Source organism: Cryptomeria japonica, chromosome 7 (genome assembly GCF_030272615.1).
Source record: "Cryptomeria japonica chromosome 7, Sugi_1.0, whole genome shotgun sequence".
Taxonomy (NCBI): domain Eukaryota; kingdom Viridiplantae; phylum Streptophyta; class Pinopsida; order Cupressales; family Cupressaceae; genus Cryptomeria; species Cryptomeria japonica.
The window spans coordinates 724,547,134-724,562,306 of NC_081411.1; the positions used below are offsets into that span (position 1 = coordinate 724,547,134).

Here is a 15,173-nt window from a genome sequence, read left to right on the forward strand (position 1 = left end):
TTTTCTTCAGCTACAATTTGCGTTTATGCTTATGTGATTGATGTATACTTGTGTATGTAATCAAATGAGCCAAGTTTGATGATGTTTTTGTGTCTTTAAGGTGTATTCAATAAAGGGTGTCCAAAACAAGTTTTAAATCTTTAAAAATCTCTAAATTTCTTGAGTTTTTCACTTTCCCGAGTCCAACCGAGTCTGGAGCCGAGTTTGACGCCGAGTCCCGAGTCTGGAGCCGAGTTTGACGCCGAGTCCCGAGTCCGAGTCCAAGTCCGAGTCCCGTTTCTTTGATATATATATATATATATATATATATATAGAGAGAGAGAGAGAGAGAGAGATAGAGAGAGAGAGAGAGAGAGAGAGAGAGAGAGAGATTTCTGATTTCATTGTTCAATGTTTTCATTACAACAAAAGTATAAATGAAATTGTAATAGTTAGCCTACATATCTCCCAACTGTATGCTCTCATTAGTTATGCAGTCATGGAATTACTCATAGATGAAAAGGGTAACCATTGTATGCTGCCATTCAACAGGGGTACATTTTCATTCCATAGTTTTACACAGTTATTCAACAACTGTATATTTTCTTTCCATAGTTTCACACGGTCACACAATTTCCCATTGAGAAAAACGGTAAAAATCATATGTTGTCTTTACACTTTCACTCTACAGTTGTATGCATTCATTCAACAGCTGTACACTTCTATTCTATAGCTGTTTGCAGTCATTCCAAAGTTTTACACTTTCTTTCAACAGTTGTATGCAATCATTCATTTTCTTTTCATACAGTAGATTTCTTTTCTTGTTAAAAAAAAATAGGACTGTCAGGCGGATGTTAGGCCCCCATTGACATTGCCTGGGGACCCCTCTTTGGTTTCCCTAGGGATAGGTGATGGCTAGGGGGCATCCCTCGCCATCCCACTGCAAAGGAGATGCCAGGGAAGACAAGGACACTTCCCTGTGTAAGCCTGTTTTTATGTTGAGAACTCTTGGGTTTCACGACCATTTTTATAGAATAGTGGTAGTCCGTTCTTTTGTAGAATGGTGATAGTTCATTCTCAAGATTCTTTATCACAAATTGAGGTTAATGGAGAACTTAATGATTCTTTCACAATTCAGATGTCTATTAGTTAGAGGTGTTCTTTAACCCATCTTTGTTTGTGATTACAACATTGGTTCTCCACCATCATCTTAGAGAATCTTATTTGTCTTCTCCTATCTTGAGAAAAAAATTTCCTAAACAGTTTGATTGAGCAACAATTTGCAGATAATACTTCCTTGTTTCTTGCGTTGGAGAATTATTAATTCTTGTATTTGAATCATAGGTTGGAAAGCTTTTGTTTGGCTTTGGAGTCTAAGTTGTCTTTCAAAAAAGTCTATCATTCTTGGCTGCAATGACTCTTCACCTAATTAGATTTTTTATTTGGGTCAATATAGGGCTGTACCTAACAAGATCATAAGATATTAGGGATTTCCTTTGCTTTGTCTCCCTTTAAAGATGCATTGTAATGAGTGTTTGTAAGAGCTTGGGTAAAGTGGGTAAGTGGCAGGGGCATCTACTTTCGATTGCTGGAAGATTCGAAGTTTGTCAAAAAGTAACTTTTTCTGTTCTATCTATTACACTTCTTGTCAGTTGTTTTCTAATTCACATGCCAAGAGGTTGCACAAATTGAATGGTGACTTTTTGTCAAGCCAAGTAATGGACTTTGAATGATAATGAACAAGTCAAACTCAATTCCATTGAATATTCAATGTAACCAAAATAAACTCAAAAAAGTACATTTTTATCAGCATAAAATGACCATCATCAAGTTCATCTTCAAGATGACTATTCAACTTTATTGTATCTAGGTAATAAATCTAAAAAATATTATAATTATATTTTGTTCCTACACCTAGGATTATGTACAATAGTATTACATCACCCCTTAATCTAAAAATATTATTATTATATTTTGTTCCTACACCTAGGATTATGTACAATAGTGTTACATTTCCCCTTAATCAACAAGGATTATTGTGAGACCAAGCACGGCTCTGAATTTTTCTCATTTTTGTCTCCCAAGCACTTTGGTCAAGATGTCATCTGGTTCTTTTGCAATTGGAAAATATTTTAACTATGCATTGCCATTTTTCGCATGAGGAGAATCAAATGGAACTTTGTGTTATATGCTTGGTTCGGTTGTAAAATACTAGATTTCTTGCCATTTTGATTGTAAAGTGTTGTCAACCATGAGAGGTGTTGAAGAAACTTGTTTCTCCTACAAATCTTCAAGAATCCTACACCATAAAATTTCTCTTGTTGCCTCTAAAACTGCGACATATATTTCTTCTATTGATTAGAGAAATAGCATTGATTGCTTCTTTGACTTTCAAGAGATGACTATTCATTTGCTTTGTAATTGTTCTTGAAAACCCACTTGCAGTCAATCAGTTTACTATAGAGGATCCACTAACTCCCAAGTTCCATTCCTTAACAAAGCAGAATATATATTTGTCATTGCTTTCCTCCACACATCAATCTTTTTTCAAATTCTCTGTGGGAAGTTAGTTCGAGATCAACTACAATGTTGATTTCTTCTTTTGGCTGCCAATGTAAGGGAAAACTTTGAAGCTTATCTTGAATTTCTTGAAGGGACTCTTCTTGCTACTGGGTTTTGTATTCACTTCTAATATCTTCTCTCTGAGCTTTTCATCAAGTAACATCTTTCAATGTTTGTGTTGTCCATTTTGACAACTTTTCTTGTGTTTCATATAAGTTACACCTGGCACCTCATTTTCTTTATCACAAGCTCCTTCTTCCTTAAGGGGTATCACTCAAGTGATAGCTTCTTGATCATTTTCCATTGTTTTCTGAAACACGTTCATATTCAAACAACTAATACTCTAAAATGCAGTCCTCTTCAGAAGGTATTGCCTAGACAATAGCTTGTCACCTTCTGTGGTATCCAAAATTGTTGCCATCCAAGGTATTGCTTTGGCCATGGCTTGAAACATCCTTTATGAATTTCTCAATTCGACTCGTTTTGCTAACATGATGGTTGAATCTTTTGCGGTTTCACAAAATACCACATCCCTTAGTTTTAAAAAATGTCTTGTTTGGCTCATCATACAATCTATATGTTTTGGGGAATTTTGAATACTTCAAAAGAATGCATTTGCAACTACTGGATCTAATTTGTTCTTATCCTTCTTACGGATCAATACATAGCATGTGGATCTGAAATCTGAAGATGCCACATTAACAGAAGATGACAACAAATTTCATATGAAATCTTCATTTGAAGAGTTGTTGAAGGTGACTTGTTAAAGAGACAAGCTGTTGTTTGGGCTGCTTCTACCTAGAAATGCAGTTTTACTCTCTTGAAATACAACATTGCCCAAAACATATTCATCATAATTTTGTGTGAGGAACTATGAAACGATACTTGATTGATCCCATTTTTCTTGAGATAGTCATCAAATGCCTTTAACTTGAATTCACCACCATTATCGATCCTCAGTTTGCCAATATGAGATTGAGCATCATTTTCAAACATTGTGCAAAAATTTTAAAAGGTTCCAACAACTTATTTTTGCTTCCAAAAATAGATCCAAGCCATTCTACTATAGTCATCAATGAACAATATGATGTAATTATTCCCATCAGCAGAAAAGATTGTTACTGAACCACACAAATCAGAGTAGATCAACTACAATTTCCTTCAGATCTCCAATTTGATTTTTGAAATGGCTATCTTTGTTGTTTGGCCAAAATGCAAGCTTCACATTTTTCAATTGTTTTTGGCAGAGATAGCAAACCTCTGACACCGTTCTTGTGCATTGTTTGAATGCTGTTATAGTTTGCATGCCCAAATTGTACGTGCCATAAGACACTTGCTGACATGCATTTTTTGACAAGATGAGCAAAATATCTTGAAATTCAAGATTTGCCTTTGAGACTTGACGACTTTTCTTCCTCCAAACTAGTCATGATGACTAAATTATCACTTTTCCTTATGTGAAACAATTTTATCTGTGATTTCTGCCTCATTCTCTCTTGCTTCCTTGATCTCTACTTCTTTTTATTCATCTCCTTCAAAAGTTATCACCTAGGCTATGGGTTGCTTGCCTTTCTGATGGACATAACAAATGTTTTCTCCTACATTGTTATTTTTTTTCCAAAAGCTTTTCTCTTTCAGCCAACTTATCAATCAATTAATCAAGAGCGAAGGACTTCAATTGATTGCTTACTTCCAATGACTCCAAATAGGTTGAAAATGTAGGAAGAAAAGATTTATAAAGGCTGTCATATATACATCATGTTTTCCACCAGCAACATCAACATCATATTTGATTGTGTGAATTATAGAAGCCAGACTTGTCACATCACCATCTTCAACTAGATATTAAACAATTTCAATAACAATTGTATGAATTCCAATTCTGAATGGGAATCATACAAATACTTCAATTTTTTAAATGCCTCCCATGGTGAATTACATCCTTTTATGTGAATGAATATTTCTCCACCAACAGAGGCTCTCATCAGGGCAAATGCTTTTAAATTTTTCTGATCCAGATTGGTATCAGTTATGTGTTTGGAGGTTCAGTTGATTGTTAGTTTCCATCATAACTATTATACCATAAAATCATTGAAAATATAAATAAGAGTATTTTAAGTGTCTAGAGCATTCTAATGCTTTCCAGCTAAAGCTGTGCCAACTATGGAAGCTACTGAATTCATTTTTACTACAAAAAAAAATCACTCAAATATCAAAAAGCTTCCAAAGAAAATTCTGCAGTTGGTGTCACTTAGGCAATACCTCTTCCTTATTTTCAGCTTCCTTTTCTGACATTTCTCTTTGCCGACTCAAAATCTCATCTCCTCATCCTTCTCTAACAGATAAGACTTCTCCTTGAAATATCAATTGTTTGATATTATTGAATGAGCAATGTTTGTTAATTCTCTACCCATTATATCTTTTTGGCAATATCTCCTTGAGGTTGGCCATTCCCTTTTTGACAAACTTAAGACAAGATTTGAGAGTATCCGGTTCAAGATATCACTTGAGTAATATCTACCATTTGGAGAATTCCCATTTTTAATCAATCCAGCTATTGCTCAGGCAATATGTTGCAAATGGACAGAATTTTAACTCCCTCTCACTTATCGGAGATGATTATTCAATTTCCATCTCTTTCAGAGGCATCAATTCAACTTCTGTGATTTTTGTCATTGTTGGGAGGAAAATTAATACTTGAAACATGAACAAAAAGTTCCAAGAAATTGAAGAAAATGCACCTTAAGCGATTCGATTAATTGGCTGGTCTGAGATCACTTCAACCATTGCAACGTTGGTGACTACCTTTCTCATGATCAAGTTGAGACTCATTCACACATTGCAAGCACCACTTCTCAGTTTCTATCATTCTGTAGGGAATATTGTTGGCATGACTGTTGGCAATCTTCTCAAAAAGAGCACCCAATCGTCTTGCTCTTCACTGCTCCTTCAATCAAAGGCAGAAATTATTATTTGTGGTCAGCCCTCTCCTTCCTCCTTTGGTGCTACTACTCACATAAAATAAGCATGCATATATAGTATATACAGTAACAAAAAATGTTCAATTCAATGAACACGAAGATGAGGTTTTCAAATAGCATAAACTTGAGGATTGAAAAGAAAGTGCAGTAAATAATATTCTATTGTAGCTCTGATACCAATGTCAGACCAGGAAATACTGTGAATGAAAATTAACGAGTGAAACCCAGTTCTATTGAATCAGGGTAGCCAAAATGAACTCTACAAAATAAATATTTATCTGCATAAAATGACCATTCAATTCATCTTCACTATGAATATTCAACTTCTATGTATCTAAATAATAATAATGTAATATATTATTATTGTATTTGGTTCCTACACCTGGAATTATTTAAAATAATGTTACACTTTTTGTGGTCCTATGGTGTAATGTCCCTCCTTAGGTAGAGCAGTCAGCATTGGAGGTTGGCCTATACCTGGCTCCCGTAGGCCGGCAGAGTGAGCAGGGAGCCTGTTCAGGGGCAGAGACAGACACATCAGGGCTCTAGGAGCCTGGAGCCTGTTTGGTCAGTTTGGGATAGTCTCCTAAATTTTAGGAGGGATCCCTATTTTTTAGGGATGGATTGGGAGTTGTCCAGGACGCATCAGGAGACCCTTGGGATCATTCGAGGAACTTTTGGCACAGTTCCTATTTTTTAGGAGGGTTCCTAAATTTTAGGAGGGCACTATCAGTTGGCTCACAATGGACAGGTGACATTAGTGGACAGGTGTCTTCAGACAGAACTCGAAATGGAGTCCAGATGAGCAAGTTGGAATAAATTGGAAATAATTTAATTATTTCCTAAGTTTGATTTTAATAAATTATTAATTAAGTTATTAATGTAATCACTTATGATTATTATAAAATTAAAACAAGCCAAGGCCCTCTTCCCTAGGCGGTGCAACCCATAAGTTGTAACTTAACATTTTGTTGGCCCCCTTGTTGATGAATAAAACCCCTCAAGAGGCATCCGACAGTTTGGAGGATGATTTAATAATAAACTTGCCTAAGTTATTAAAATTAATTAAGTTCAAAGCAAAGAAAGGAGGGAAAAGTCCGATCTCTTTGGAGGGAAAATTAAGATGAATAAAGGAGAGGATTGGGAGCCATTATTCATTCATTCCAGGTATTTTCATTTTAAGAGTTTTTGGTGATGGAGCTCTGCATGTGAGTTCTTCAGCAATTGTGCTCTTCAGGAACGTAGCCTCTTGGAGAAGTTCAGGTGGTGGACGAAAACCCACCCCCAGTGGTTCGAATTTCAACATACATTAGTTGGGAAAAGTGAAAGAAGGGATCGAATTTAGGGGAGTAATTGACAGATCTGGACATTAAGGCAGACCTTGGGAATTTCACAGTTGCAGATCAGAAAAACTAAATTAGGACTGTCATCAAATTAGTTTCCTGTAGTCAGCCGTACTGCACAGCACAGTATTCACAGACCTGTGGTGGGACATTTGGAAAGGTTGAGCCTTCTGGGCGGGGCTTAATGCAAAATTTCACATCACTGCAGCAAATCAGGCCATAACAAAACCTCCAGCAGTAGGGACAGAGGTTGTTTAGGAAATCTGGGCCACCACAGTAGCCGTACAGCTTCCAGCCTGGACGTGTGGGGACTGAGAGAGCAGTTCAAATGCCAGGACAGAGGGTTTTAGCAGTAACTACACCCAGATCTAAACAACACTTCATCAGCAACCAAAATATGGCCCAGTTCAGCAACAAATCAATTGTAAACCCTCCATAATATCTGAATTGAATTTCCCTGGTACGGATTGTTATGCTGTTCTTGAATTTGAAATTAATATTCAATAATTACCAGATAGCCTAGTGTTAAAAATTGTTTGCAATAGTTCAAATGTGTACGGTAGTTGTAATAGTTTATTACCCAAGCATTGTTCATGTTCTATAATTGAAGTTCAGCAGCTTTCAAAAAACCACAAAACACAAAAAAACAAAAAAACAGAAAAACTGCAAAAAACTCAGACTGAAAACAGACTCAGTGAAAAAATCAGAGCTCTCAGTGATTGGTAGCCAGGGATACAAAATATGGATAAGGTAGTAAAGAGAAGTATGTTGTAGATTGAAATGTTCTCTGTAAGCCTAAGAGTTTACGAGGTATTAGCCTTAAGGACCTTAAGAATAAAAGTATTTCTTCTGTTGTGAAGTTGATATTATGATCCTTTGAAGGAAGCAAAACTTGGAAGGTGCTCATTAGATATAATATCACAATAAGAGAAGTTTGATTGGATAAGGTTGCATCCAATGGATCTTTTGTTTGGCACATTCTCACTGAAGCTTGCAGGCTCTAGCAATTTTTGTTCTCCTTGAGAGTGTGGGAATTATATAAGGAATTTTTGTTCTCCTTGAGAATGTATTAAATGTCTGCTTCTCCAAGGAGGACTTATTCGATTCTTAGTTTGGTTGCAAGAAATTCCGTCCATGTATCAAATTGGAATTTGATAATAATATTTACTGAATATTAGATTGAATAAAGGCTGTCAATAGCTAAAACACATTAGTTTAGTTATTTTTGTACAATCGGCAAGTATAGTTGTGATTTGTCAGTTGATTATAGTAGTTTTCAGTAGTCGCCGATGGTTGGGAATTCCTTAGCAACCGTCAACAAAAATACTTCTCTTTTGGGCAGGACAAGGGAACACAATGTGCAAGAAGTTCCTGATCCCAATTTTGTATAAAGAACATTGATAAGTACAAGACAATTGTTATACATTTTTTATTGGTATTTTGTTTACTATGTTCCCTGGTAATTCAATCCTCCATGTATAATTCTGTTTAGTTTAAGTTATTAATTGCACATCCATAGGAGAAGTAAACATTTAGCATAGTTGCCTTTCAAAAAGCTGCGTTAAAATGATGAGATAATAGGACAGCCAATTGAATAACTTGTCAAGTTTATCCAAGAAAGAGACAACAAACTCACCCAAGACCTAGTAAAACTATGGAATATAACAGTCAAAGAGCAGGTAAAAGAAGAAGCCATCCAAAGGCGAATTTCATAAGAGGTCATTTGCAGTAACCTGAGAGTAAGCAAGGAAATAGAAGTATTTCTTGACCATATGCCACGACTACTCACAAGACATCTAATAATACTTCAAGAACTTCACACAGAACGTGATCATGAAGTACAAAGACAGCAAATAAGGCAGTGCTACAAAGACATAAGCCGACAAGAGGAGGAATACAAAACGACGTTGGACCGCCTAAAATTAATACCATTATAACCAAACAAGAATCGAAAGCTATCAAAAAGCAATTATAGGGCAAACCAAGAGATAAGGTGATCCTTAAGAATCTTACAACAAAGAGAACGAAGGACAAGATATTAAGAAACACTTGAGGAAAACATAGCCATGCAATTCCCAAGTCGGAGCCATTCCCAAGAATGCGATCAGAATCAAAGTGTATGTTGAAGTAAGAATGTAAGCCAAAGTCAGAGCCTCAATTGAGAAAATAAAATTCTCCCACCACAAGAAATCATACAAGTGAGGAGTGGAAAGAGAGAGCGAAACATTTACCCTTACCAAATGAAGTGTGGACCAATCTTTCTGACCAAGAAGAAAAACAAGTAAACGAAGAAGAATGGGAAATAGAATCTAAAAACTTAGTGTCCAAAACCTACAAGAATAACATTTGAAACATTGAATGACTGTCGATTGAAGAGGTGTTTGAAGGATGCAAAACTGAAACACTTGGGCCAAAGGTATATAAGAAAGAAACTAAAGGCAACTTTGTACAAAAACATTGAGGCAAGCGGAGTTTAGGATTCCCACACAACCAAGAGTGCAAGTGAAGCACTGGAGTGTTTTGAATCAAAATCCCCTAATAAGTCAATTCAAGCAATGGACATTGCACCAAAACAAGATGATCTCCCTCGTCAAGTCCCAATATCAAAAGGCAGAAGTTGCCTAAATTCATAAACAATGGGTCAAAAGACCTTGCAAGACATTGCAAGACTTGTGAAACGATATAGATAGCAAATGGCCAAGAAGATAGAGCCTATTGTCTACAATCCTTTCTAGCAACCTTAAGAGGTATAGCTATTGATAGGTACACAGAAGCTGACCCAACCTCCAAAACTACCTGGGAAAGATTAAAGAAATCTTCTAAGGAAGAATTTAAATTACTACGAGATGATAATGAAATTGTAGCAGAGATCTATAATACAAAACAAGGCAAGCATGAGAATGTAAGGGCTTACAACAAATGGCGTTAAAATAAGATGGTTCATCTAAGGCCTTATACCCTCATTCTGGAAATGAAGGTAGTACCACCATCTTCCAAAGCCGAACCATACAATTGGGCCATGGACATAGAGAGTGAAGACAAAATGTTATCATATGGAAAAAGAAAAACTGAAGATGATGAGAGTTTGGATGATATATTGATCTAGAACAAAACTAGATAGGGCCACTTTTAGCACATTGATGAGGAATTGGGTATTATGGAGGATTGGTCTTTTCTTTTTAAGGCAACTAAGTGCAAGTTCGAGATGATACATGCTCTCTATCTTGGTCATGTAAATGATGCTAATGGAGTTAATGTGGATCAAAAGAAGATTTATGCTATCCTTTATTGGCCCCTACCAAATAATGTATCACACTTGAGAGTTTTTCTTGGATTGTGCAGTTATTACAGGAGATTCGTGAAGGGGTTTTCTCAACTCACTGCACCTCTCATAGATTTGACAAAAAGGGGATCATTTTCTTGGTCAGCTTCAGCACAGTAGATACTTGACCATCTTAAGGAGGTAATGAGCACTTGTCTTGTTTCAGCTCTTCTTGATTTCTCACAACCCTTTGTGCTTGAGTGTGACGCTTTAGGAGAAGTAATTGGAGAGCATTTGAATTGTTTCCTTGATATCCCTTTTATGTAACATCACTACTTGAATTAAGCATGAAACAAATCCAAAGTGCCCATAACTCTGTTCAAAAATAATCTCCAACTCTTGCAAAGGAATAAAAGATGCTAACAATCTGTTTCTATTCTCCATGCAAGTGACATGAAATTGACCAGTTTGAACTTTCCCTATTAGAACAGAGAGACAAGGTGGAAGTATCAACAAAGTTTACGTTTGAACTAAGGCTCACAAGTAAAATCATATTAGGAAAAAAACCCCAAAGCTACAATATTTGCAATACACAAAACATAATGAGAATAATTGGTATAACTTACATTCAACCACATGTTGCATACAAAAAGACAAGAATCCCAAGATGAATAATGAGTTCAAAGATTTTTATTCAATTTAAAAAAAAAATTGAAGCATATTCTCGAAGCATTACCTTCTGTTTAAAATTAAGTAAACAGCTTAACTTTGTATGTCAACCACCCCATTCTATTTACATCTTTAGTGCCTGATAAAAGTGCATAGCATAATAGATATTTGTCTTTCCACTGTTCCTGTCCTCATTTTCTTGGCACAGGTATTTGAAATATAAGAATAAGGAAGAACAATATCATACCAGCTGGAGATGGCTTAGAATAATCTCCCATACATGACCTGCACACTTCTGCCCTCCTTGAAACTTTACATCCTTAAATTTGCCAACATCTATTTGTAGTTTATGAACAGGTATATATTCATTGCTCCAAACATTAGATCCACTTTTGAAATTATTTGGTGTGCTTGACAAATGTGATGGCCATGGCCACCAATTATGGCCAGTTGTTCTCAAGTCTGTTGTGTTTTCAGGATTTGTGATAGTCTGCTTCAGCTGAGTTCTGGTATGAGCAGCAATTTCAGATTTAGAAAGTGGACGAATTCGAACACAAGAATCTGAGGATGCCATCCATTTGGGTTTCTGAAAACTATGAAATAAATTCCTTGAGCTTTTCCCAAGCATTTTTATCTTAAAATCATCTTCCAGGCATGCTGCAGCATAAAGACACACAGCTTCAGCAAGTCCAGTAAGAACCTTTTCATCTGAAGATTTCAAGCTGCCTAACATTTGAACCTGCTCATAATAAAACAAAAAGAGTTAAACTGATAAGGGAGAAAGATTTTATATATCTACTGCACATGGCATGAACGTATAAAGAGCATTGAGTTTTCAACTGTCAATATAATTCATCATCATCAACACCTAACCTTTCTTTCAGCAGCAAAGTTGCCCATGTCTCTACAAGTTCCTGAGGTGAAGAACAAAAGCTCAAAATTCCAAATATGCTGCATAATCACCCTCCTAAAACATACAGCAAGCATATTTCTGGATGAATTATCTGGTTGCATGATGGATCCCATTATCTTTTGTATGTCGTTACCCTTTTCCAAAACGTCACTAGCTGGAACAAGCTGCAATGATAAGAATTTACTCCTTTTACAAATAAACATCTTTTGGGCCAAACAACAGTAGATGGCGTTTTCAAATGTAATAAATCCATAGAAGAGGCTGTAAAACCACATAAACTCAAACAAACAATACTGCCAATAACACTGTCACTTCTAGGTCTCTGCTGTCCAGAATATGCAAATTATAGAGTGACAATTAACATAAACATACCATTAACTTGGTAGTGGCACCAAGATGTAGTCCACTTTTACAAGCAACTGTTTCCATTAGTTTAACAAAATTATAAAATGTTTAGGAATCTAGTGTGGTACCAGATGAAGTCCTCTTCAAGGGATCAGAGACTAATACAGAACCTGTCAAGAAATTATTTTCGGTAGAATAAAATCTAAAATCATGGTTCCCTCAAAGTGATACAGGTGACTTACATCCCTAGATCAGAATATACGGCTAATGTCATTGCGTTCAGAATACGGGCAAGAGAAACAACATGTTTATACCCACATGCCTGGTAACTAGACAAGGGTTTAGCATATGGTCGGTTTAATATACATTGGGACAATGCCCATAAAAATAAGCCTCATCTTCTATCCAGACATGCACATGCTATATATCAGGTTATAGCCATTAAAAATAAATCGAATAGAGGTGCACCTAGAGTTGACTTATAAAGTTTTTCATTTATGATTTGGAAATTTCCAGTGTTCCACAGCCATTAAGGAAAGGGGGACGCGGGGACGCGGGACAGGATTCGGGGATGGGGGAACAAAGGGCCTATGTTTGGCGACGGCAAGGGGACAGCAAGGGGGGATGGTGGGGTGGTGGTCCTGATATAGTTATACATATAGTACTTGAAAAACTAATTTTGACAAGATGTATAACAATATAAGAATTACATTTCAAATGAAACTATAGGAAATTAGTAAAATTATAAAATAGCAAAATTTGAAATACTAATTCTAAATACAAAGATTTCTTGAATGCTAGTTGCTAAATAAAATTAGACAAATGAAATTGTCAAATTGGAGATTTCTATTATATCGAAAATATGAATATCTGATGTCATATGAGATATCACAAAGTCTATAAAGATGATTACATGATTCATCATTACAACGAGTACAGATACTAATAGCAATAGCATTACAAAAGACAAAATGCCAAAATGTCAAAACTCAAAATGTAGCAAAGAGAGGCCTCTAATCATCTGCAAACTCCACATCACTGGATCTGTTGGACTCCTCAAGGTCAAGATCTCTCAAGCTCACACCAACCAGCCCTGGATATGAAGTGGTAGGATCATCCTCATCAATCTGTGAGGACTCCTCTGGCTCTACATCCCATCATACCACTAGACTCTCCTTGTACACAAGTGTCTTGCGGTCCATGAGACGCAAAACACTATGTACAGCCACAAGCTTCTCTGCTCTCTTAGAGGTAAGTTTGTTCCTCTTAAGAGAGTGGATGAAGCTATATGTAGACCAGTTCCTCTCAGCAGCTGAAGAATAGGAAACCTGGGATAGCATACGAATAGCTAGAGTGGTGGTCAAAGATTTTGAACCATGACAATTACACCACAAAAGTGGGTCCTCCTGTGCCATAGCTTCTATATCCATCTTTGTCGCATCTGAATAGCCTCAAAGAGTGGCAAATCTTCCCCACTCAGTGTGAATTATGTCGGCATCTCTAGAATCATACATCTTCTCTATGCACCTAAATAAACCTGCCTTCACCTCATCATCCTAAATCGGTGTCACTCTACCCGGACTAGCATTGTACCACTTAGGATTCAAAGCAAAAGCAACCATATGCAAAGGAGTATTCAACTTGTCCCATCTGCGTCGAATGATTGGCCGGATGTGCTCATTGTAGAATACTAGAGAGGGGTCCTTCACTCGCACAGCAGCCCTCGTCTGGTCAAGCATAGAGTCCATACACTCATACACCTCTCCAAGGTTAGGTGCATCCCCATCCCCATATCTGATGAGCTGGAATACTGGAGAAATGATGGAGACAATGTATTTCGCATCAATCCAAAACACATCACTCTTCACTATCTCCTTCACCCTTCTCCCCTGCTCTGTCTTGGCCTCGGCCAACCTATTCCACTCATTAGTCATAACCATGAGTTGCAATGCCTCTTGCAACTCAATCATTCTCTCCAAGAGAATGAAATAGGATGCACATCTAGTCTCAACTGGTTTCAAGAACTCCTTCGCGAAGGTCCAAAAGAATGCATGTGAAGTGCGGTGGTTGCAAATAAACATCCACACATCTCTTGCATCACTGACCACTCCTCTAATCCAATCAATCTTCACCATGTCCTTGAGTGCATTGTTCATGGAATGCACACAACATGGGGTCCACCAAATATGTCTATAGGCTGCCTCAATGAGTGTCCCTAGTGCTCAACACACATGAGCTGCATCTATCACTACTTGGACCACATTTTGTGGCCCAACCTTCTCAATAGCCTCCTTGAGAACCTAAAACTGAAAATCAGCATCTTTGGGATGCCCTGTACAATCAACTGCTCTAAGGAAGTATGGGCCCCCTGCACATGTGACCATGATGTTGATGAATGGACAATGGCTAATGTTAGTCCACCCATCCATAAGTATGTTGCACCCAGAGGCCACCCAACATGCCTTCATCTTCTACATCAAAATATTGATCTTGGAATAGCTCTTATCCAAGATCGTGGTCCTCAATTTCGTCTCCCCTGGTGGCACATATGATGGTCCTCCCTTCCCCACCATAGCAATCATCTCCCTATAATAAAGAGATCGTGTAACATGAAATGGGATGCCATTGGCAAGGAAGAACCTGCCAATGGATTCATCTATCTCATCTCTCAACTGCACATTAAACATATCAGCTATGGGGTTACTCTGCAATGTGTGCAACTTGTGTTTCCCTGTCCCCTTAGCCTCTCGTGATTGGGGCATGGCACTAGAAGTGGAAGTGGATGAAGGTCTAAACATCATTCCTCTCGTCTGTGATGCAGGAGAAGTATGTTGCACTTGCTAGCTCTACTAAAGGGCTGCCCTAGCAGACAAAGTAGTAGGGAATGAAACATCTCTATCATCTGGAATGCCCCAAAGCTTGTTCCTCTCAAATTTTGTAATGTCCCTGCTAATTTTCTGATATGAAATCCTAATATATTTCACCAAGATATTTCAACAAACATTTGGCTGTCATGGTTTATCATGCTATTCACAATTTCAGTCAGACTTAAAGGACATTCTGAAGCAATTTTCCATTGAAGGTTGAGCCACAACAATAATAGAATATCATAGGAATGA

General features: G+C 37.1%; 1 protein-coding gene across 4 annotated transcripts in view; it reads right to left on the reverse strand.

Annotated features, from left to right (window-relative positions):
• Nucleotides 1-15,173, reverse strand: part of LOC131049261 (uncharacterized) — a 103,949-nt gene that overhangs the window by 61,337 nt on the left and 27,439 nt on the right. For all 4 annotated transcript variants that reach the window (XM_057983304.1, XM_057983305.2, XM_057983303.2 and 1 more), the window contains exons 2-3: nt 11,670-11,873; nt 11,044-11,535 (exon numbers count right to left, since the gene is read on the reverse strand). In XM_057983304.1, the coding sequence (XP_057839287.1) occupies nt 11,044-11,535; nt 11,670-11,873 (696 nt within the window). The remainder of the gene's footprint in view (nt 1-11,043; nt 11,536-11,669; nt 11,874-15,173) is intronic.